At 38.8% G+C, this 24,395-nt stretch overlaps 1 protein-coding gene across 1 annotated transcript; it reads right to left on the reverse strand.

The window, feature by feature from the left end:
- Positions 1–2,039: 2,039 nt before the first annotated feature.
- LOC131164987 (vacuolar-processing enzyme) lies at positions 2,040–17,242 on the reverse strand. Its single transcript, XM_058122567.1, has 9 exons — positions 16,931–17,242; positions 4,503–4,667; positions 4,209–4,365; positions 3,805–3,890; positions 3,520–3,719; positions 3,250–3,298; positions 2,909–3,118; positions 2,595–2,801; positions 2,040–2,482 (listed from the first exon to the last, which is right to left on the reverse strand). The coding sequence occupies exons 1-9, from the start codon at positions 17,135–17,137 to the stop codon at positions 2,300–2,302; spliced, it is 1,464 nt and encodes a 487-aa protein (XP_057978550.1). The 5' UTR covers positions 17,138–17,242; the 3' UTR covers positions 2,040–2,299.
- Positions 17,243–24,395: the final 7,153 nt, after the last annotated feature.

A 24,395-nucleotide genomic window follows, 5' to 3' on the forward strand; every position in this document is an offset into this window, starting at 1 on the left:
TGCCAGAAAATTCAAAAAAGGAAAGGAAAATAGAGAGTTTGCCACGTGGCAAGTGATGTCAGTAGTGAATTTAAAAAATTATAATAATAAATTAAGTGAACCACATGACACCACTGGGGGCGGATACATGACCCACTTAGCCCAAACGGCCGAGCTAGGTTCAGACTGGTTGAACCAGTCTGGTTTTCCGAACCATTGATTTTTATTCATTTATTTTATTTTTAATTTATAATTGATTTTCAATTTTTTTGAAAATAAGAAAAATAATTAAAAAAATCAGAAAAATAAGGAAAAATATTTTAAAAGTCACAAAAAATAAATAAAAATATTTGAGTTATTTTAACTCAAAAAAAAAAGATATAAAATAAAAATGTTAAAAAAATGAGGAAAAATCTTTTAAAATGCTAGAAAATTTTTAAAAAAAAAATGTTGGAAAACTTTTGAAAATTTCTATAAAATTTTGGAAAAATTTGGGAATATTTTAAAGACCCCTTTTGCTCAAATTTGGATGATTTTTGTGTACACGCATTACAATGATTTAATAAGGGTAAAGAGGTATTTTAGATCTCACCTATATTAGTTTTGAGAGGAATTTATCTAATAAGATCCCCTCATATGGAGGTCTTATTAAATATTTCTAAATCACACTATAGTTTTCATTTTCCTTTTAAATTTTTGTTTATTTATTTTAAAGGAGTTAAAGATCATTAAATTTAATTTATGGATAATTTATTATTAATTAGGTATTGTTCGTAAAATGGGTGTGTAGGAGATGCTAATACATTCCCCTCACATAACTGAGCTCTCGATCTCAACTCTGGTAAAATTAGACTAACACTACTGATTCCTCGACTTAAGATTAATTTTAATCCAGAAGACCAATCAACGAGTAGTAATTAGGTGATCTTATTTGCACCTATATAAATAACATGTAATTAATTGCGACTCCATCAAATTTAATATTATTATTTCTGGTCATTTTGAACCCTTTTTCGGGATGTTGCATCATGCTCCAGGTAAAGATCAACTTCCAAATTCTAAGCATCTTTCTTCCTTTTACTTTTAGTTTTATCTTATTTTATTTTATTTTATCAAAGGTCGAGGGAGGGAGGGAGATCATGTTCGGTTCAGCTCCCTACCATATGCTTCTTGCATGGTTACCGCGCCTATCTGTAGATCCCCCCATACACTCAACTCCAAGATTCACACATTTATTATTTAGAATCAAAAGTGCAGCGGCGTACCCAGATCCTCTTTCCAGCTCCTCCATACTGCATGCATCCACCAGTTTCGCTATGGGCATAAGAAACCAAGTAGACCTCCCATACCAACTCAATAATGCAACATCCCAAGCAAACGCATATAGCCCAAAACCTAAAATACCTTTTTTTTAAATAATAACATAAAAAAATCTTTAAACACTACACTGAAAATAGTACCATCTTTTTACTCATTAACCTTTTTTTTTTTTGTTTTCCACTGAACCAATCCTTTCGGCATTAATGCATATGTAGAGTTCATCAAAATAACACTCACAGCCACATTCACAGTTAACTGGAACCTACTAACACAATAGCATAACAACCCAGCAAAATGTTTCGCACGCCAAAAACAGGGGAAAAAACTAACGAATCGCGCTGGAAGAGCCTGGGTAAGACAGCTACTTGGATCTCTGCCTCATCTATCGGCGCTTCCTCTTCAACCTCCTCGTGCGCTTCTTCTTCCACTTAGCTCTCATGGCGATACAGTGACGAACTGTTCTGCTTTCTTCTTCGAAGCCCTTGGCTATTCAGAGCGACTGTGCTAATAGAGTACCCGCCCTACTCTTCTCTACCTAAATACTAAAATATTATTTCAAAATAGAAGACCATAAAGTCTCAAATCCTCACATGTTCATTAGAAAAATCTTTAAATTTACTACCTAAATCACTCCTAAGAGGCATGTTGGGCTTAAAGATGGTCCTGCGTGCATCCAAACCTGTCTTCTTAAGTAATATACAAAATTTATTAACCCTAAAAATATAAAGCTCATTTCATAATTCATTCAACTACCTTTTCTATTTTTTTTCTTTTTTCTTTTGTACTAATACCCACCAACCACCACACAAACCATGCTCAACACAACTATAAACTACCATCTAATCCCAAGGAAGATTCTGATAATAACAAGAAGCGTTTAAAGCTAGATTGGAACATGTGTTGATTCGGGTGTACTACATCGATCTTTAGACCATTTCTTGAGGTACTGTGTACAGCCCTACGGAGGCTATATATATGCATGTAACAAGCTATGCATTAATCAAGCGCTATAACCACGGTTTGAAGGACTCCATTGTGCCAATTCACGGCCACTACAGGCAGCCATGCATGCTTCCTTCATTGCAGCCACGGGGATTCTATTGTTGCAGATGTTGGCAAACGCCCGCATGTGTTTCATGCCATACTGAGTTAGCGATCCACAGTGGGTTTCAAACAATCGAACCTACCACTCAAAACCAGATGATTTGTTAATGCCAGAATTAATCCCTGGGGATATAATTAACATACCAAAATAATAATAATAATACAACTGGTGCGTGAAGGTAATAATTAACCATTGCTTTCAAGCATCCCCAGTCATCAACAAGGGACAAGCCAGGGGCTCTAACAGAGGTGAGGGCAGAAGAGCCTTTTTCCGAACCCATGAGCATTGCTCCAATCAGTTTCATACTAGTATCCAAGTGAATTCTGTGCGTCATTGTTTGTCTGATTTGTTCGAGTGTTTCGGTCTTCCTCTCCGATCCATCCTCAGACATTTTGTACTATAGGCACAAAAACAAGAACAAAGCATAAGACTAGACAGGAGAGGAGGAGAGTTGAATGAGGTACTTGACACGAGCAATTATGAATCTAAAGGAAAAGAGCTCACGCTCTGCCACAAGAAGAGAAGATCCGCATCTCTCTGGTTTACAACTTCCATTTCGGTATCGTAGTGGAATTTGTTTGGGGGGAAGTTCACGGTGTCAGGATCAAAACCTTGATACAGATAAAGCTTCTCTGCCTTGATGCTTTTGTTCCCATATTCCATTACATGAGATCCTGCATTGTAAGTGTTGAAGTCTGAAGTCCTTTCTTTTACCTATGCAAAACAAAAGAAGAAGCTTCCCGCATTTAATATCAATGTGAAAATCAATGGATTGCAAATATTTCAATGCTTCTGTTTGAGATGATTCCCAGAGAAGCGCGTATAATAAAATTCTTAAGCCTTACTCTTTCGTACTGCTGTTCTACTGTTTCCCTCTTTAGATTGTGATTCTCACTGCAAGAGAAGGTAAGGCATTGATATTAGCTAGTCAAAGCGGCTACCTTGGATATTATGTCCAAAGGGGGTAATTACTCCCACCTGCTTATTCAATTAGTGCAAGATGGAGCTACTTGTAAACCAAAACATCTAAATGGATGGAACAACCCTGAGTGTTCACTTAAGTACAGATTTAAGGTTTAATGCTTTAAGAAGTCGAGAAGTTCAACAGAGCATACCTGTCTTCCATCCACGCAACACTATACAAATCGCCTAGGCATGTCATGTACTCCGGCGGAGGCGGTGGCCGCATGCCAGGACAATAGGTTCCCCAGCTGCTTTCCTCTGCATTTGATGCTGTTGTTACATAAATGTTTAGATTCTCAGGCATCAACCCTTCAAAGATACTCCCACTCTCGCACGCTTCTATGTACAAAACCTACATCCCAACATCAAAATCTTGAAACAATTATCTCTATAAATTTCATATAAAATTTTGAAGTAGGAGAAAAAAAAATTATTACCATCTCCTTGTAGCCGCCGCTCATATGCTTCTTTTTCAAAACATTAATGAAATCATTAGCATAAACGTTAGGCAGATTTGGCATCCCTACAAAAACCAAGTGGAAATTCATTAGACTATCCAGCTATGTTGAAACTTGGAAAGTAAGAAAAAAAAGGAAAAAAAGATATTAAGTAATTCGCTATTCTTGTTTGGTTACTTTATTCGGTTATCAAGAAAAAAAAGTGATATAGTAAATGATCAGTTAAGAATGATTTTATTTACATGAAAGGGCCGGTTTATTCCTCGTAAAGCTGGGCTAAGGGGACTATTTGGCCAATGGCCAAATATGTTCCATGCACCATGTTTCTTTAATTTCGTTACGTGTTAAGATCAAGTCATCCACAGAGTGTATTTGGAACTCACCGAGCACGCCAGCGCCTCCATGATCAGAATAGTATAGGAAAATCCTGTCATTTGGTTTGCTGTCCACAACCTTCCCACTTCCTCCTCTCACAGCACTTCTATTGCCAAGAAGCACAGCATATAAATTCTCTACAGTGGCATGCTCCCCGGTGTAATCCTGCCATGATCATCTCATCAAATTGCATCATGCATCAGCATGCAAGCAAACTAATAAGTACTACTTCTTATAACTGTGCAACATTCAATGGAAATAATTAGTATTTTAATGTTTTTTAATTTGTGGGATTTAGTTACCTTGGGCACCCCGGCATAGACATTATTGCCTTGTGGATGATTGATGATGACACCACGCCTTGGATTAAGGGGGTGCATGGCAATGTCATCATACATAAACACCACTATGTTCTCATCCTTCAATCCTCCTCTTCGTAACAGTTGGTACGCATGGCAAACATCTGCCTGCATTACAAACAAAATAACCTTTCATTGTCAACTTTCCCCTCTTATATATATATATATATATATATATATATATATATATATATATATATATATATATATGTTGCATATAAGCAGAGTGAACTCTTATCATAATTGCTTTTTTCGTCAATCTATTTCGCTGCAAGGATATGAAACCAAGGCACAAATCCCATGCTCATACATTGGACTCTCTCGTAGGAAGAAAACTTTTAGACTATTTGTAATTAGAACATCAATACATGAATTAACATATAGAAATTAACTTGTAGTTGAAAATGATGTTTTAGATATGACGAAAATTCAATTGCTTAAAGCCTGTAAGAAATAAAGTCAACGTTATAAGGAGTATAATGTACAGGCACGTGCGCGCACAGCGCGCGCTGCAGAATCAGGCTGAAATCAATTGCCAATGAGTACACACATATCTTAGGTTAGATAAAGTTTGCAGCTAGTATTATTTCCTCATCACAGTGCAAGTAGGATTCCAGAATTTTAAAAAAGATTTGAGCAGAAAAGAAAAGAAAGTTACATCCTCCCAATAGAAGCTATGATAATCGTATGTTTAGGAAATCAAGGCCTGAAATATGTTGAAGATTAAACTTGAAGACCGGCAGCCCACCTCCATTGAAGACCGGCAGCCCACCGTTGTGGACATTGGAGATTTGCAGGCAACCTACTCCACCTACCAGCCCACCGCTATTGAAGATTTGCACCCACCATTGTTGATTATTTGATTTCTATAATTACTATAAATAGCTGAGTTGTGTGTGAGTAAATGTGAGCAATGTGGTGTGTGAGAGAGATTAGCCAGTGAGCCGTGAGAGAGATTTTAATTCCTCTGTATTATTTTCAGATTGAAATATACTTGTTTGGTATTTATCCTCACTGAGTTTCAGTCACAGCCAGTGACTGAGTGCTCCTCTCCACCCATCAGTGGTATCAGAGCGTCCAGGTACGCCGGAATTCACCAAACAGAGGTGAACAGAGAAGAAATTCAAGTTTCTTCTCAGTTTTGAAGTTGCTCCAAATATCAAATTGAGCCTGCCATTGTGCAATTCGATTCAAGACGATTCCAACGGTGAAAACCACCTCTCAAACGGACACTGGGAGAGTCTACACGCGCTCCCACGCGCCTCCCACGAAGACAGCGCTCTACCCACGCGCTGCACGCGCCGACGAAGACTCCGGCAGACGGTGACACGCGCCTCACGCTCCTGCACGCGTCTTCTTCGCCCGATTGGTGAGATCCGACCCGGACAGCGACCCGCAACCCGGCCCAGCGACCAGCAACCCGGATCCGTACCCGCGCCTTGACCCGCATCCGACCCGCTCCCAGCAGCGACACGCGGCACGCGCAGAGGACGCCACGTGGGGTAACGGAACAGTTAACGCCGTTAAGCGGCCGTTAAGTTGAACCGGTTAGTTTAAAAATTCACCAGAATTTCCTATAGCCGGTTCGGTGATTTTTAGACCGGTTCTTTGCAAACCAAAACCGGTTCCTAAGGTTTTTCAATCTTCTGAATTTATTGGTGGCATTAGATTTACCGAAATCAGCCCCCATTTCTCTATTTTTTATATATTGAATTCGATGGCTAACGGTACTATCCAATCGGTCATTCCAAAATTGACCCGAGAGAATTATGACAACTGGTCGATTCAAATGAGAGCCCTTCTAGGTTCTCAGGATGTCATGGATATCGTTGAAGATGGGTACAGAGAAAGCCCATCAAAAGAAGCCGAAGCAGCTATGCCCGAAGCTCAAAGAACGACCTTGCGAGTCGATCGAAAGAAAGATTGCAAGGCAAAATCCATAATCTACCAAGGCCTTGATGAGGCCACGTTCGAAATCATTGCCTCCGCGAAGACATCTAAAGAAGTCTGGGACTCTCTCCATCGAACACACAAAGGTGCAGATAAAGTAAAAAAGATTCGTCTTCAGACATTGCGAGGTGAGTTCGAATCTCTCAAAATGAAGTCTACTGAATCCATTTCAGACTACTATACACGAGTAATGGTAGTATCAAATCAATTAAGAAGAAATGGAGAAATTCTCAATGACGAGAGAATTTGTGAAAAAATTTTGCGATCTTTAGATCCAAAATATGATTATATAGCTGTGACCCTGGAAGAAACAAAAGACTTGGAAACAATGTCTGTAGAAGAACTTGTGGGCTCACTCCAAGCCCATGAGCAAAAAGTCAATAGAAGAAGTGATGATAAAGCAATGGAGCAAGCTCTCCAAACGAAGTTGTCCCTCACTACAGATAGATACGACAAAGGGGGGACGTCACAACAAGGAAGAGGACGAGACCGAGGATCTCGTGGAAGAAATTCTGGAAATTTTAACTCCAGAGAAGGTGGCAGAGGCAGAAGAGGTCCCACTAGAGGAGGACGAAATCAACAGAGCTATGTCCCACAAGGCAGAGGACAAGGAAGAAGAGGAGGATATAATAATCGCTCGAATGTAGACAAAAGAAACATTCAATGCTATAATTGTCACAAGTATGGACACTATAGCAATGAATGTTGGGGGCGACAACAAGAAAAGGTTAGCGAGGAGGCCAACCTTGCCGAAACTGATCATGCAGATGGAGAGTCGTTGATGCTGATGGCACACAATGCAACTCCTCAGGACCAAAGCGTTTGGTACCTTGATTCTGGAGCCAGCAACCATATGACTGGCAGAAAGAACCTATTCTTTGAACTTGATGAGAAAGTTCAGGGGGAGATATCTTTCGGAGATAATTCTAAAATTGCAGTCCAAGGGAGAGGAGATGTTTTGATCAAACAGAAGTCTGGAGATCATGCTTACATCTCCAACGTCTACTATGTGCCAGCCATGAAGACTAATATACTTAGCCTCGGACAGCTCGTGGAGAGAGGCTATCGAATTAGCCTCAGTGATAAGCAGATGGTGATAATAGATGCTCGAGGAAAGCTTGTTACTCGAGTTCAAATGGCAAAGAATCGAATGTTTCCGCTCGCCATCCAACATGATACGCCAAGGTGTTTGAGCGCTATCATCAAAGACAAAGACTGGCTATGGCATCTAAGGTATGGGCATCTAAACTTTGAAAGTTTGAAACAATTGGGAAGCAAGAAGATGGTGAAAGGCTTACCAAATATCCATCATCCAAATGTGATATGTGAAAGCTGTATTTTGAGCAAGCAACATAGAAACAGCTTTGGAAAGCAAACCGACTGGAGATCAACTATGCCGCTCCAACTAATACACACAGATGTGTGTGGTCCACTAAGACCATTTTCAAATGGACAGAATCGATACTTCCTCACCTTTATCGACGACTACAGCAGGAAGACCTGGGTCTACTTCTTGAAAAGGAAGTCAGAGGTATTCGATAAGTTCAAAGAGTTCAAAACTCTTGTGGAGAAACAGAGTGGCTTCCGCATCAAGTCACTCCGGTCAGACCAAGGAGGAGAGTACAAAGACGAAGCTTTCCTGGAATTCCTTAGACAACAAGGAATTCAGAAACAGTTCACACCATCATACACTCCCCAGTTGAATGGTGTAGCCGAAAGGAAGAATCGCACAATCCTTAACATGGCTAGAAGCATGTTAAAGGATAAAAATGTGCCCAAGAGTTTTTGGGCAGAAGCAGTGTTATGTGCAATCTATCTGCTCAATAGGTGTCCGACGAAGAGTCTTGATACAAAGACACCATATGAAGCCTGGAGTACTCACAAGCCCAGTGTGAGTCATCTGAGGGTGTTTGGCTCCATAGCCTACGCCAAGATCCCAGAAGCAAGAAGGACAAAGCTGGATGATAAAGGAGAGAAGTGTATCCTTGTAGGATACGGTGACAGCACCATGGGATATCGACTCTACAATCCCATCAACAAGAAAGTCTTTCATAGTCGGGATGTCATCTTTGAAGAAAATGAATCCTGGAAATGGGACCAGGTTGAATGTTCCAAAGATGCGGAATTGACACTTGAAGGAGAAGAACCTACACAGACAAGAGAAGTGGCTATCGAGCCACAAATTCCTGAGTTGCAGACACCTCCACATGGTTCACCACAGACAAATGAAGCTCCATCATCAATAGAGCGTGAAATCTCAGACATGAGACCTAGAGGAGCTCGAAATCTAGCCGATCTGTATGAAAATACAGAACCAATGGAAGAATATATTGCTCTAAACTGCCTGTTGCTAACTAGCGACCCAATTAGCTTTGAGAAAGCTAACGAAGAAAACAAATGGAGAAAAATGATGGATGAGAAGATACAATCCATCAAGAAGAACAAGACTTGGGAGTTGACAAATCTCCCGAAGAGCCACAAAACTATTGGTGTAAAATGGGTCTACAAGACCAAGAAGAACACTCAAAGAGAAGTCCAGAGATACAAAGCAAAACATGTCGCCAAGGGTTACAGGAAGAAAGAAATGAAATTGATATCTTGCAGAACGTATGATCAGATTGCTGACATTTTCACAAAACCACTCAGACATGATATTTTTGCAAGACTGAAGACAATGCTCGGAATGACAAAATTAGGAGAGTCAAGTTTAAGGGGGGATGTTGAAGATTAAACTTGAAGACCGGCAGCCCACCTCCATTGAAGACCGGCAGCCCACCGTTGTGGACATTGGAGATTTGCAGGCAACCTACTCCACCTACCAGCCCACCGCTATTGAAGATTTGCACCCACCATTGTTGATTATTTGATTTCTATAATTACTATAAATAGCTGAGTTGTGTGTGAGTAAATGTGAGCAATGTGGTGTGTGAGAGAGATTAGCCAGTGAGCCGTGAGAGAGATTTTAATTCCTCTGTATTATTTTCAGATTGAAATATACTTGTTTGGTATTTATCCTCACTGAGTTTCAGTCACAGCCAGTGACTGAGTGCTCCTCTCCACCCATCAAAATACACCCTCCCAATAGTAGCTATGAGCCTCTCTTTTTCTTTTGTATGCCTCTGAAAATACTAGACAAGAATTAAACATATGTGCATCCTACTTTTAAAAATAGGAGATAATTGTTAAATACATTTTTTTTTTTTTGCATAAGTTTATATGCAAAGATTTTTTATTTTTTTTGAAAGATAATATCACTTGGTGTACTTAGCTTACAACTTTGAGATGTATGTATAGCTATACAAGAGAGAGAGGTTATCCTAACATTCCGATGTGGGACTAAAACTATATACTATGTTCAATACTCCCCCAAAAGCTGAAACGAATATGCTAACAAGTCGAAACTTGGAGATAGCAGTCTGTAATAAACCTGGGCCAACGGAATTGGTGATAACATTAGTAAACTGGCTTGTGGAGGAGATAAAGTGGGGAGCGATAATCCCAGAAAGACCTTTTAACCCGATGAAGTAAATATCCACCTCAATATGCTTGGTCCTCTCATGCAGAACTGAATCATAAGAGAGAGATATAGCAGACTTGTTGTCACAAAACAACAAAAAAGAGTATGTCACAGGAAAACTAATCTCAAATAGGAGAGAGCGTAGCCACAAGATCTCACAAGTACCTTGTGCCATAGCATGATACTCAGCCTCAGCAAAAAACGTGAAACCACTACCTGCTTTTTTCTCTTCCAAGAAAGAAGATGATCACCCTCAAAAGTATAAATACCTGAGGTAGATCATGTGTCAGTCTTGGACCTAGCATAGTTAGCATCAGTAAACACGAAAAGACCTGGTTGTATTGCAGATGAATAGAACAATCCCAGTCTAGGTGAGGTCTTCACATATCGTAAGATGTGATAGACGACATCAAGATGTGAAGTTCGAGGAGAATGCATGAACTGACTTACTAAGCTCACTGCATAGGCCAAATCAGGCAGTGTTGGTCAAATAGATGAGGCAACCAACAAGTCTCTGATACACTGAAGGGTCTCTCAATAGATCACCAAACTATGTAGAAAGGGAGATATTCAGATCCAGGGGCGTCAAAGCAGGCCAACGTCCCAATAAACTAGTGTCCATAAGGAGATCTAGGGCATATTAGAAAAACCGAGAGGGGGATTCATGTAAATAGTATCAGTAAGATCACTATTCAAGAAGGAATTATTGACATCAAGCTGATATAAAGGCCAAGTGAAAGAAGCTGCCAAAGAGATCAGGAGGTGGACAGTAGTGAGCTTTGCCACAGGAGCAAATGTATCACGAAAATCTTGACCCGAAATCTACATAAAACCCTTAGCCACCAAGCAGGCTTTATACTTGTCAACAGTATCATCTGTAAGATGCTTAACCTTGAACACCCATTTACAGCCCACTATGTATGCACCTGAACGAAAGGGAGCAAGATCCCAAGTATGCTACTGATGTAGAGTTGCCATCTTAGTACGCCTAGCAACAACCCATTTGGGGTCCTTGATGGCGTCATTAACCGAGAAAGGTATGATAATAGCATCAACCTATCCCAAAAAAGCTTGATAACTCTAATAAATATCCTGATGAGAAAGATACTAGGAGATAGGGTGTTTAGTAGAACAGGCTAAAGAAAGTTTATGAGGAGCTCCAAAGGTTTGAGAAGGATACCATGAGGAGGGAGTAGAGGGATCAGGGACTATAAGAGACATACCTGAGCTCGGTGAAGATGCTGGCACAAACTCCAAAGGGCGCGGTCGGCTAGTGTAAACTCATGGAATGAGAGAGATATGGTCTTGCCCAATGGGGACAGAGGCAAGAGGTTCAGAAAATGAAGACAACACTAGAGAAGAGGGCATTAGTACTGATGGGAGAAATATAGGCTCATGTCGAGGAAGTGGAGATGGTACTGGCGAAGATATGGAAGGATAGGAGTCAGTATAGAAGGGGGTAGACTCATGGAACGTGACATCGAGAGAGTGATATGTGTGTCGACCAACATGATCATAACAATGATATTCCTTAGACATAGAGGAATACCCTAGAAAAATGCACTATATAGCCTTATCATCAAGCTTAGTCTAAGAAGGACTCAAGTCATGAACAAAGCAGGTGCATATAAGCACTCTAAGAAGAATGGAGAAAAGGGACTTGTCAGGATGCAGAAGATGAAGTGGAGTAGAATTCTGCAATGCACGACTTGGGTACGATTGAAAAAGATAGGCTCCAGTGAACGATGTGAGGCCAATAAGACTTAGGGACTTGCATTCCCCGAAGAAGAAAATAGACAATAGACATGATGTGGTGATTTTTGCATTCAGGCACGCCATTCTATTTAGGAGTGTAGGGACAGGTTAGCTGTTGGAGAATACCTTGTTAACACAACTTAACACAAAACTCATTATTGAGGTACTTACAACCATTGTCAAACCTCAATAGATGAACCACGATATTGTATTGAGTCTTAATCATTCGCATGAAAGCCTAAAAAAGAGTGAAAACTTCAGATTTATTTTTCATGAGGTAGACCCAGGTACAACGAGAGTAATCGTCAATAAAGGTGACACAATATCGATGTTAAGTGAGTGAGGGGACAAGGGAAGGACCCCATACATCACTATGAACAATATCAAAAAAGGCAAAAGAATGGTGCGTACGAGATGGATAAAATGAATGAACATGCTTAGATAATTCACAAGTAGCACAGTGAAAATTAAAATTTTTGCAAGCTTTATTAAATTATGGAAACAACCAACAAAAATATTTAAAATTTGAATGTCCCAAGTAGGCATGCCACAAATCCAAGGTTTTTAAAGAGAAAACAGCGGAAACATCAGAAGGCAAACAGATGCCTAAAAGCCAGAAGAGGATGCAAGACAAGAAGGCTGATCGCCAAAGTAGTAGAGCCCATCCTTTTCAAAGCCCCTGCCAAAAATCTTCCTCGAACTCAGGTCTTGCAAGTAACAAGAGTTGGGTAAGAAAACCACAGCACAGTTATATTATTTGGTAATACGACTAATAGATAAAAAGTTATAGGAAAATTGTGAAACATAATAAACAGGGAATAATGATAGAGTCGAGGATAAACAGGTGGTGCCTCAGGTATGAATGGAACGAGAGGTACAAATAACAATGCGGATAGTACCAATGAAGGGACAGGGTATGTAATGAGAGATGCCTCACCAGTCAAATGATTGTTCGCCTTTAAGTCTTGTATCCAAACAGGTGTGCCACCGGACGTGCCAAACTGACTTAAAAGGGTAGTAGGGTTACCGACGGCAAAGGTGGATGTAGAGGAGGATGTAGTCGGTGTAGCAGAGGCAAGGAGGCTAATATGAGACTCATGTTGAGTAAGTTGAGCCTAGAGTTGAGAGAAATTTGGAGTAGAAGCAGGTGGAGGAGTAAGAGAAGCCGGAGGTGGAGGAAGAGATTCTCCAATAACTCTAACGTTTGAAGGTCCCTGAGCTTTGCCATGACCATGACCATGACCATGAGAGGCCTGTTTGGAGTAACACTCCTACAACTCTAAGTGAAGAATGAAGCAACGCTTAATGACGTGATTATTCCATTGGCATTGCTGGCAGAATCGAGTCTTGCGGTCAACAAACCTAGCACCTATGGGGGCTATAAAGGCAACCTGCTCGGGCACACTAGAAGAAACAAATCTAGGGAGTAGACGTCATCACCGATCATCAAAATCAATCATCGAAAATGCCTCATACAAAGAGGCCACCGGGGATGTGTTCAAAATTTGAGTCTGGAGTGATTCAAACTCATGCTTTAAATCCATTAAGAACTAATAGGTATGCCGACGATCCTAGAGCTTTGCCTCAATAGCTACCACCTCGGTAGGAAACTCAAAAAAAGGCTCATACTAAGCGAGCTCCTCCCACCGAGATTGGAGATAGCTAAAGAAGTCAATCACAGTTAAACCCAAAGAAGCCTAAGTCGCCTAGTGGATCTCCCGATAAAGCTCAAAAATCCGAGCCTCACACATTGTGTGGGCAAAAATTTTGGTCAAGGCAGATCAAAGTCTATGAACAGTATCATGAAACATGAAGATCCTGTGGAGGTGGTTTTTCCATAGAAGCAAATATCCAACCCAGGATGACACAGTTGTCAATGGACCACTATTGGTAAGCCAGATCAGTATTAGCAAGGCAAAACTCCAATCCTAACAACCACTTAGCCTTGCCATGACTCCCAAGATATAAGAGAATGGACTATGACTAGGCATGAAAGTTGGTGCCATTCAAAAGAATGATGGTGACCTTTTGAATAGGAGAAGTCTGAGTCAGAGATAAGTCAAGGCATGGAAGGTTCAAAGAAGAAGAGGTGGTTGTACTGTCCTTGGAAGGCATATCACCATCCTTGGTAGCCCTTGTAAAGAAGAGAAATAGGCTGCAAAAGTATCAACGTAGCAAAGCAAAGAAAGTTGCTGGAAAAGCCGCCAAGAAAAAGGCTCTTGAAGACGCAAGAGTTGTAAGAAAAAAGCCTCCAAAAGTTGACGAAAAAGGACACAGCAAAAGTTACCAGAGTATCTGGGAAAGGCGTCGGAAAAATTGACGGAGTCACCGGAAAGCTGCTGGAAATTCGCCGAAAAAGGGATGAATAGTTGCAGGAAAGTTGTCAAAAAAGTTGTTAGTGTCGCCGAAAAGTTGGAAAAGTCGCTAGTCATCGAGAAAGTCACTGGAAAAGGTAGGAAAAGTTGTCGAAGTCACCGAAAAGGATGCCAAAAAGTTGACCAAAAAAACCACTAGAAAGTTTCTGAACAAATTGTCGGAAGGTATCAGGAAAATAGTAGACTGAGTTTTTTGATGTACAAGATCCAGTAAAAGTGGCAAATACAGAGCATACGACTCAACCTACTACCAATAAAACTAACTGATGCACAAGCTCCACATACATGGCGAGTGCAGAGCATACGACTCAATTGAGAACCTGGACCTTAAACAAGGAACCCAACCTTTCTTTGACACTAAGAAGAAAGTAAAAAAGAGAGAAATATATAAGAGGAAGTGAATATCACTTGGTGTACTTAGCTTACAACTTTGGGACGTATATATAGCTATGCAAGAAAGTGATGTTATCTTAACATTTCGATGTGGGACTAAAACTATACACTATGTTCAATAAATATCATTATCAAAGGAGAACACAAGCAAGATGCTTGGAAACTCCAAACATGATTATAGAAAAATATGAGGAAATAACATCCTCTCACATTAGAGAAAATACAAGAGAACACAACCCAATCTGAACACCACCATCACACTACAAACAAACAAGTAAGACTTCCATACAACTAAAATAGGACTAAATTATGGATTTTTTGGGATTAAAAAAGCACTAACAAAAGTTAGGAGAAAGTTGCGAAAGGCATAAAAGCAAACAAGGATAGATAGGAAGACCGCATTGAACTTTTGCTGACAAATTACAGAAAGTGAGAACGTACTGAGCCCACAGATGCAACTACAAAAATCCCATGAAAGCCAAAAAAAAATCTCAAGGAATGATAGGGAATAAAACGAAACAGCCAACAAAAAAGAAAAAAAACAAAATATGGAAGATTGGAAAGCGGACAACGAGAGCATTTAAGAAATAAATTGGGAGAAAAAGATAGTAAGGTCACGAAGTCGGTTTGGAGAGATGGTCATATGCAAAGAAATTCCCTTCACTAATTAAATTTTCTTAAAAGTATTGTACAAATTTATGGTATTTACTAATATTGTATTGAAGGACCAGCTCAAATTGCATTTGATGGAAAGAGTTTAATGTCGAACTGTTGCCATCAAACCAAAATGAAAAACTGGTTAATCATATGTTTTTATTTCGGTTTGATTTGATTCTAAAAACCTTTTTGGGTTGTTAATTCGATTCAACAATCCTAATACTAGCAATTGACCAAACCAAACCAATATCTTAACTATAAATATTATATATATTCTTGCCATGAAAATTTTAACTTTTAATCTAAAATTTTTCAGTTTGGTTAACTATTAACAATATTAGTGTATGTTATATTTTTGTGTGGCTCTTATACTTAGTGGGATCACAAACAAAGGAAGGAAAAACATGTGAGAAAAGTCTTCTTGTGTTGGCAGCAGAAGACTCGACGACGAGTGCCCTATGCTCGTCGATGAGTAGATATCGAAAGTCAAAAAATCTCAGAGTTAAAAGACTCATCGACGAGTGGGCTTCTTTGTCTCGTCGACGAATCCCCTTTACTCATGGACGAGTGCGGCTGGGCTGCAAGAAGTTATTTGAATTTTGAATTTGAATGTTGTGACATTTGGGGATTCAGAGGTAAACCTCCGAGGGCTTGTTTTATATGCTCTTCTAGGCATATTTTGAAAAGTAAAAGAGAGTAAGAGAGGGTAAGAGAAGGAAAGAAGATTATTGTATTGTAAGACTTTGATTTTCATAGTAAAATCTCTTATCAACTACTCATATGGATGTAGGCTTTGCCAAACCACGTAATTCTTGATATCGTTGCTCTTATCTTTACTCTTTTTATATTGTTATAGTCGTGGAATGTTTCTGTTTATTACCAAAATTTGTTTGTTGCAATTATATATGTGTGATCCTTTATATAATGCTCATTCTGCTATGCATTATTAGGGGAGGCCGCCCTTATTTCACAATAATTTGGTTTCGATTCAATTTTTAGAAAGTGTTTAGTTGAACCATAATCACGACTCTCTATCGCATAGATTTCATTTGGGATGAACATCTAGAATCAAATCCACACATAGCTAGATTCTCTCAATGAGAAAGTGTTGAAGCCGTTTAGATTCTAATGTATAATATAAGGGTAAGAGAGAGGGCTTCATTAATACTTTTGTCTCACATTGAAAGTTTTTAAAGAATTAGGACACGTTTAGAAGGTAATTTTCATCATACTATGTAAAATTAAATTTATAGGAAAATCATGTAGAGCCAAATAGTTAAATCTAAATATATGAATATTTATATTCAATAATCAAATGGCACTTGCACATGTATGCTATTCTAGTTCTAGTTTTGGTGTCTTATACATTAATTGGCTGCTTAAGATATGCTTTGGCTCACTTTTGTATTTTCATTTCAATGACGATGAACTTAAAATAAAACATCAGTGTCATACATACATCGATCAATGCATAAAAATTTTCTTGCAAACACAAGAAAAAAAAAAAAGCAAAAAAAAACTTGCAAAATAAAATTTGTAGCTCATCAATAATGTTATTTGAATTATGAATATTTAGACTGAGAAAACCGACATGGGAATTCCATCATTAGAAATTTGAATCACACCCAAACGTTTATCTCACTTGCGGTTGCCTGCAAGTGTTGCTAATATAAAATTCAATAAATTAAGGCAGAAAGCTGGTCAGCTCAAAATTGGCATCTCACCTGGTGCCGGTAATTCCCAAAACCGTAAGACCCAGCCACTAGCACAGCCCATCTGGTGCCCAGTTTCTCGCCGTCCTCCTCCTGTTCCTCTTCCGGCAGCCGGATAATCGATTCCCAGGGGTTCAACCGGGCGGCTACACCGCCATATCTTGCCGCTACCAAAAGCAGCATCATCATCACAACCGCTAGAAGCCTCATGATCGACATCCTAAGAAAAGAAGAACTTGCAGCGGACCTCAACCACCGACGGCGAGCTGCCTTACTAAACCAACCGGCGAGCTCGCTATATACCTGAAAGTTCTCTGAGGCGGAGGAGGAAGAAGAAGAAGATTTATATAGGGGGGAGAGTGACGTCGGGATTGGGAGCCATGCACGAGAAGAGACCGACGCGTGCAAAGGCGAGCCCCAAATCGTCTGCAACGTGAGCAAGTGGGCGATTAATCTTGGGACTGTTTGGCCTCGTCTGCGTAAATTAAGCTCCTTTTCTGCCTTCTTTGCGCACGGCTTTTGAGGTAAAAGTACTTTCGTTCTTCAGTGAAACAAGCTGCTTATATAAGCAGTTTTGGGTTGCTTTGTGGGATTCTAGCTAGTTGTGATTCAAATTTGATAATCAAAACACATGAAAATGACTTCATTTGATTCATTGATTTAGTGTTTAACTATATTTTAAATCTTTGTCTTCTTATTTATGAATCCTATTTTTGAGAATGGTCATCACATGCTTTTGCACGCACAAGGACTGTTTTATATTTAGTGACAAGTTATTTATTGAAGGATCTCGTTAGAAGCATAAATCTCGTGTCTAAAAAATTTAACAATTTAACGTAATATTTAATAATTTAAATTCATTAATAACTTATACATTACTTAACAAACTTGCCATCATCATCTAATTTTCAATTATTTATTTGTCCCTTTAAATTACCATAAACCAAAAGCTTGAAGTCCAATAGTGGGTGGAAGTGAGAGTAAGGCAATAGTTGTATAGTTTTTTTTTTTTTTTTTTTTAATGTAGTCTAAAGTGAAAATGAGTGATTTAAATATGCTACTCAGTCGCATGTTTGTTAGTATTTATTTAGTCAATTTTAAATGTAATGCAAAGTTAACAAATAGGGAAAGTAATGTAAATATTGGTATGGACCTATGATCATCATAGGCCAATGTGGCAAGAGGTAACTAGATTAAGAAAGTGGGGTCCATGCCACTTCATTTGGTCACCTCTTACCATATGAGCTTGTGACTGTAAAGACTCAAAATGCGAAACATTTTTCACATAGGGAAAGAAAGTCAATTCATGTGAATTCATTCCAACAAAATATTAGTTGAACATATTTTGTAATTAAATTTTAGTTCTATCTTAAGATTTACCTCACATAATTGCACATGTTTGGATGGACCAATCAAATATTTGATTTCAAAGTAAACACAGAGTAGCATTATTTTTCTAGACGTGTCTTTGTACAATGTTCTAAAGATACCATCAACTATCCCATAATATATACAATAAATATGCATAAAAATATTAGAAGAGCACAAATACATCAACGATATACCTAATGAAATTTAAAAGTTGCTTATTGTGACGAGCTTTGTTTGCTTTGTGAGGATGCTAGCTAGTTCTAATTATGGTTGATTTATTTGAAAATTACACCAAATTAATTTAATTTGATTTATTTCTTTTTTATCATGGTTTTTTATTTTTTATTTTATCCATTAATTTTGTTGGGAATGACTCGTACATGTGTTGCATGCAAAAGGAAAGCTCAACAGAGGCTCATTACATATCAAGGCTTGTCCATAGAAGCATATATCTTGTGTGCCTCTGCAACATAACTCACTCATTTAACGTGATCTTTAATAATTTGTTATGAATCATAAATTACTGCACAAATTTGTGATTGTTGTCTTTTAAATTTTTCTATTTGCCTATTTAAACTATAAACCTTGATGGAGATAAAATCAATACTTTTCCTATGACTTAGAGAGAAATTCAAAAGGACATCCCTAAAGCCCATAAGGGTCATTAAGTATCGATAATTATGTAGTAACCTATCCATCAATCTGGGGCGCACATTATGAAGGTGTAATCCTCAAAATAGGATCACAATTGGGGCATTGAATTGTTGGAGGAAGTCAATATAAGAGATCTAAGGTCCATACAATAGTCGATACTCTAACATTATGCATAACATGCCAATAACCACATTATCTACACAATCTACGGCAATATTGACTTAAGCATTAGAGAAGGCCCCACGGGCCACTAAGGGTCTCTCAAGCTCTTTTACTTTTCCTTCATTTTAGGTGATTGCCATGATTTGTAGACTCAAAGATTAGGTATGATTTTTGGCGTCAATGGATTGCCCCTACCAAGTTGGGAAAGTTGCTTCTAATGTGATGATGCTTATAAGTTATAACTAGAAAAAAAAAAAAAAAAAACCAATCAAGCCCAAAGAGAATGCGAGGCGCTCCTTACTTTCCCTTTTTTTTTTTTTTGGTCTTCATTGGGCCAAAGGGGGGGGGGGGGTGGGGGGAGTTGGAGCTAGGGTGCTGTTGTTCACGGATGCGCAATGGAAGCCTCACACACTCATAAATTAATCAACAAACAAGCATTGCAATCACTCGATGATGAACAATAGGAAAGAAGCAATCACTCGGCAATGAGAAAACAACAATCAAAAGACACAAAATTTATGTGATTCGGCAATTTGCCTACATCCACAGGAGCAGCAACTCTGATTCTTACTATGAACAATGTCAAGCTTACAATAGGGTTACGAAACATTGATTATATATGTATCCTATGAGTACAGGAACCTTAGATCCTATCTAAATCATCCTTGTAGCAATCCCCGGAGGAAAAACTTCTAATTTATCAAATCTACTGGTTTCTTAGTTGAATTACATGAAGTTCGCCATCAGAAACCATCAACAGTTTGGAGCAAAGAAATATACTTCTACATTTTACTTGAAACCGTCAAAGGTTACAGCCTAAATTTTCTATGATTATCCCTATTCTTGCAGCCTTCTCTCTTGCTCTAGCTCTTGCTCTTTGCTTCATGTAGCTTCCCCGATACATGTGTTCCACTCAGAATATGAGTCACATCCCCAACAATCTCCACCTTGGTGAATATTCACCACTTAGGAAATCTGAAAGCATAATCGTTGCTCCACCCAGGGCAGTACATTGGATTCGTCTCCCGTCTAACACTTGGAGACTTTGTTCAAGTCCAAACAATGCTCAAACTTGTCCATTATGACTGTCTTCGTTAGGATATCAGCTGAATTCTCAAGCATATGAACCTTCTCAAGTAGAAGTTCTCTTGAAGCAATTAGTTCTGTGACTGTGATACCGCACATCAATGTATATTGTCCTCATATGGTACACCCAATTCTTCGCCAAGTAAATGACACTTTGACTATCACACTACAACCGAACTCCACCTTGCTGGACACCCAATCTCTAACCAATCCCGTAAGCCACAACGCTTCCTTGGTAGCCTCAATAACTGTCATGTACTCCGACTCAGTAGTAGATAAAGTCATCAGCGACTTTACCATAGACCTCCAACAAATAGGTCCTCCCGCAAGGGTAAATATGTACGTTGTGGTAGACCTCATGCCATCCAAATCTTATGCGTAGTTAACATCCATGTACCCTACCACTGACGGATCACTCTATTATCCACTAAACATTATCTCATATCCGGTTGTACCCCTAAAGTACTTGAGAATCCACTTGACAACATCCTGATGCTGTCTGTTAGCTTTTTCATCCTTATCCCCGTTTTAATAATGACAAAACAAGGCATCTTAATTGTGCTTGAAGTATGATTCACAGGAATTACTTTTTAAGTAAATACAATGATTGATGCAAAGTGGAAGCCATGAAACACTAAAGATAGTATTACTTGGTCAATATCATGGAACCCTTGAACATCAAGGTTAAAGACTTAAAGAATTTCATATGTATATTGCATTTAGCTTTGAATATGATTCTAGAACCTCGCCTCATAAGGAGATGATGTAAAGGGTTTTTTCTTCGTCCGTTTAAGTGAATAGGTATAGTGGAATCCTTGGGGGGTATGCCCAAGGCAGGGACGTAAGTTGTAACGTCCTCAACATTTACATCATTATATATATAGTCATACCTATGCAGTGGAAACATAAGTCATACAACCATATTTACTGTATAATACCATAACTCAGTACATATAGACTATAGTCATAAAACAATCCTTTCAGTATCATCTACCCCAAAAATACAAAACTCTGTCACAACTCACCCTACAACCAGGGTAATCAAGAAATCTCTATCTGCGAGCCTGATCTGCTCGCCTAACTGGTTCACCCAAAAAATGTTAGAATAATAGGGTGAGTCGACGCTCCGTAAGTGAAAATATGATATTACTAATGTGTGGCAACTAAGTTACATATACTTTAATATAACATCTAAGCTGTAATAAAATGATAAATCTGTAAAGTATTCTTACATTTTTCCACAATTTAAAATGTAACTATATCATCTGTGTTTTTCTACTTTTCATACTGCTAATATCATACTATATTCATCAAATACTGTAAAACTGTATACATATACTTAACAGTACTTTTATCCCTGAAACTTTGTATGTCATGATTTGATCCCTCATGACAGGGTTATGTGGCCCTTAAGTGGGACTTAATCTGGTCGGCCCTCCAGATAAGTCACTATACTCTACTCTACCTTAGTCCGACCAAACTGAATACTCTTCTAGGCACGGGACTAGCTGCTACCTCGTCAAACTGGCCCCCTCAATCCAACGAACTGGGGAGCTGCATCCTCTCCGAGTACAGTTGACGGTACCCACACACTATTTAAGATATGTGGTTGCACTCTATCTATATTAGCAACGGTACTGTACTCTATATTCTGTATCTGTATCTTTCTGTAATCTTTTCACAGGGATCTGATACTATATATTTACATATATACTCTTTTACTGTTTTCATCATATTTCCAAAATAAACATAACACTATAACTTTATACTGTAAATACTGTATATCTGAATAACTATAGCATCTTGATGTTATACTATATAATATGTCTATATAATCTGTCTGTATAATTCATCTATATATTCTGAGTGTTATGGCATTTAGGAAAACATGACATTCTGTAAATACTATACATACTGATCTGAATGTACATCTGTATACATATATACATATATATCTGTGAAATTATCTAAATAAAACTGTATATGTACGTATATCTGTCTGTATAACATTTGTGAATATCTGGCTATATATTTATGATCTGTATAACTTCATATACTAAGAAAAACTGTATAGAATTCTACATTAAATAATTTTCTACTTAGGCCACACATACTTTAAAAATGCATATTCCATAAAAACTACATAATAACTGGTTGCACATTTGTAAAATTTTCGTTAATATAATCAAATCTCCTAGCATAACATATTTCCCTTACCTAGTTTCTGAAAAGCTCTCACTGAACTATAGCCCTACACCCACAAGGTTCTCCACTCAACACCCTGAAAACGATATCCCCCAGAACAAAACATTAGTATTTTCCTGCATATAACATTTTCTATAACTGTAGGGAAAGCATATTCTAAATAAACACCTTACCCTAAATTTGGGATGAATTCCAAACCAACTCCACCGATGATCAACTCCAGCAAACTTACAGAGAACTTCGTTAGAAGCGTCGTGGTGGCCTCAGATCTTCAATCCGGCGAGCAACGGACCCAGAATCGAAGAGAGAAGGAGTGGGAGACGTTTTAGAGAGAGAGAGAGAGGAAGTTTTTGCGCCAGTTTTCTGCTGAAAAACCTGGGTTTTCACTATTTATAACCTCGGATTCATCAACGAGACACGTCACCTCGTCGACGAGTCCTAAAGAAAGTTCGTCGACGAACCTGCACCCTCGTCGATGAATTTTAGACTTCCAAAAACCCTTTCTCGGTATCCTCTTATCGACGAGACGTGCCTTCGTCGATGAGACACTCAAGAACCCTCGTCAACGAAACCCCTGTGTTTGTCGATGAGATGTTAAAAAATTCCTCGGGTTACTACATTCTCCCCTCCTTATAAAATTTCGTCCTCGAAATTTACTATCTGTATTAACATCTATCATCCCATAAAGGAAAATGGTCTACTTATTTTATTACTTACCCTCACTTATGGCGGAGGAATAGCGTGGTTACATTTATGTTATGGGAGACTACACATATAAAACTAATAAAAACTACCTACTAACTAATTCAATACATGTACCTGCAAAAGAAACTTCATCTAATTACTTATACTTTACTTGCTATCACTAACCCCTTGGAATAACTCCGGGTATCTCTAACTAATCTGCTTCTCGAGTTCCCAAGAAACTTCCTCTATAGCGTGATTTTTCCACAAAACCTTTACTAACGAAATTTCTTTTGTGCGTAGTGTCTGTGTCTTTCTATCCAAGATCTATACCGGTACTTCTTCATAAGCTAATGATTCTTTAAGTTTTATCTCTACATAGCTGATGATGTGGAATGGGTCTGGGACTTATTTCCTTAACATAGCAACATGAAACACGTCATGAATCCTAACTAGAGCTGGCGGCAAAGTTAGCCTATAGGCAACTGGCCCTACCCTATCTAGTATCTCAAAAGGACCAATATACCTAGGGCTGAACTTGTCCTTCTTCCTAAATCTCATAATTCCTCTTAGAGGAGCTACTTTCAAGAAAACTCGTTCTCCCACATCAAACTCTAACTCCCGGCGGCGAGTGTCTGTATAACTTTTCTGCCGACTCTGAGCGGTACTGATTCTTTTTTTAATTAGTCGAACCTTATCATACGCCTGCTGAACAATCTCTGGACCCAAAACTCGCCTCTCGCCTACGTCATCCCAAAAAAGAGGAAAACGACATATCCTACCATATAATGCCTCGTAGGGTGTCATACCGATATTAGCTTAATAGCTGTTGTTATGAGCAAATTCAACTAGTAGCATAAACTGAGTCCATCTACCTCCAAAATCAAGCACACAAGCACGAAACATATCTTCTAGGGTCTGAATTGTTCTCTCAGTCTGACCATCTGTCTGAGGATGGAAAGTAGTGCTAAATGCTAATTGTGTACCCATAACCTCCTAAAAACTTTTCTAGAATCGTGAAGTAAACCAAGAATCTTGGCCCGAGACTATGGATATTGGTACGCCATGAACGCAAACTATCTCCTGAACATATATTTCCGCCAATTTGTCCATGGAATAACCAACTTTAATAGGGATGAAATAAGTGGTCTTCATCAGACGATCAACAACCACCCAAATTGTATTCAATCTCTAACGCACTGACAGTAACCCCATAACGAAATCCATCGAAATATGATATCTCATTTCCACTCTGGAATGAACAACGGTTGTAACTGCCCTGTTGGTCTCTGGTGCTCATCTTTAACCTGCTGAC

This window comes from Malania oleifera, chromosome 9 (genome assembly GCF_029873635.1).
Source record: "Malania oleifera isolate guangnan ecotype guangnan chromosome 9, ASM2987363v1, whole genome shotgun sequence".
Lineage (NCBI taxonomy): Eukaryota > Viridiplantae > Streptophyta > Magnoliopsida > Santalales > Ximeniaceae > Malania > Malania oleifera.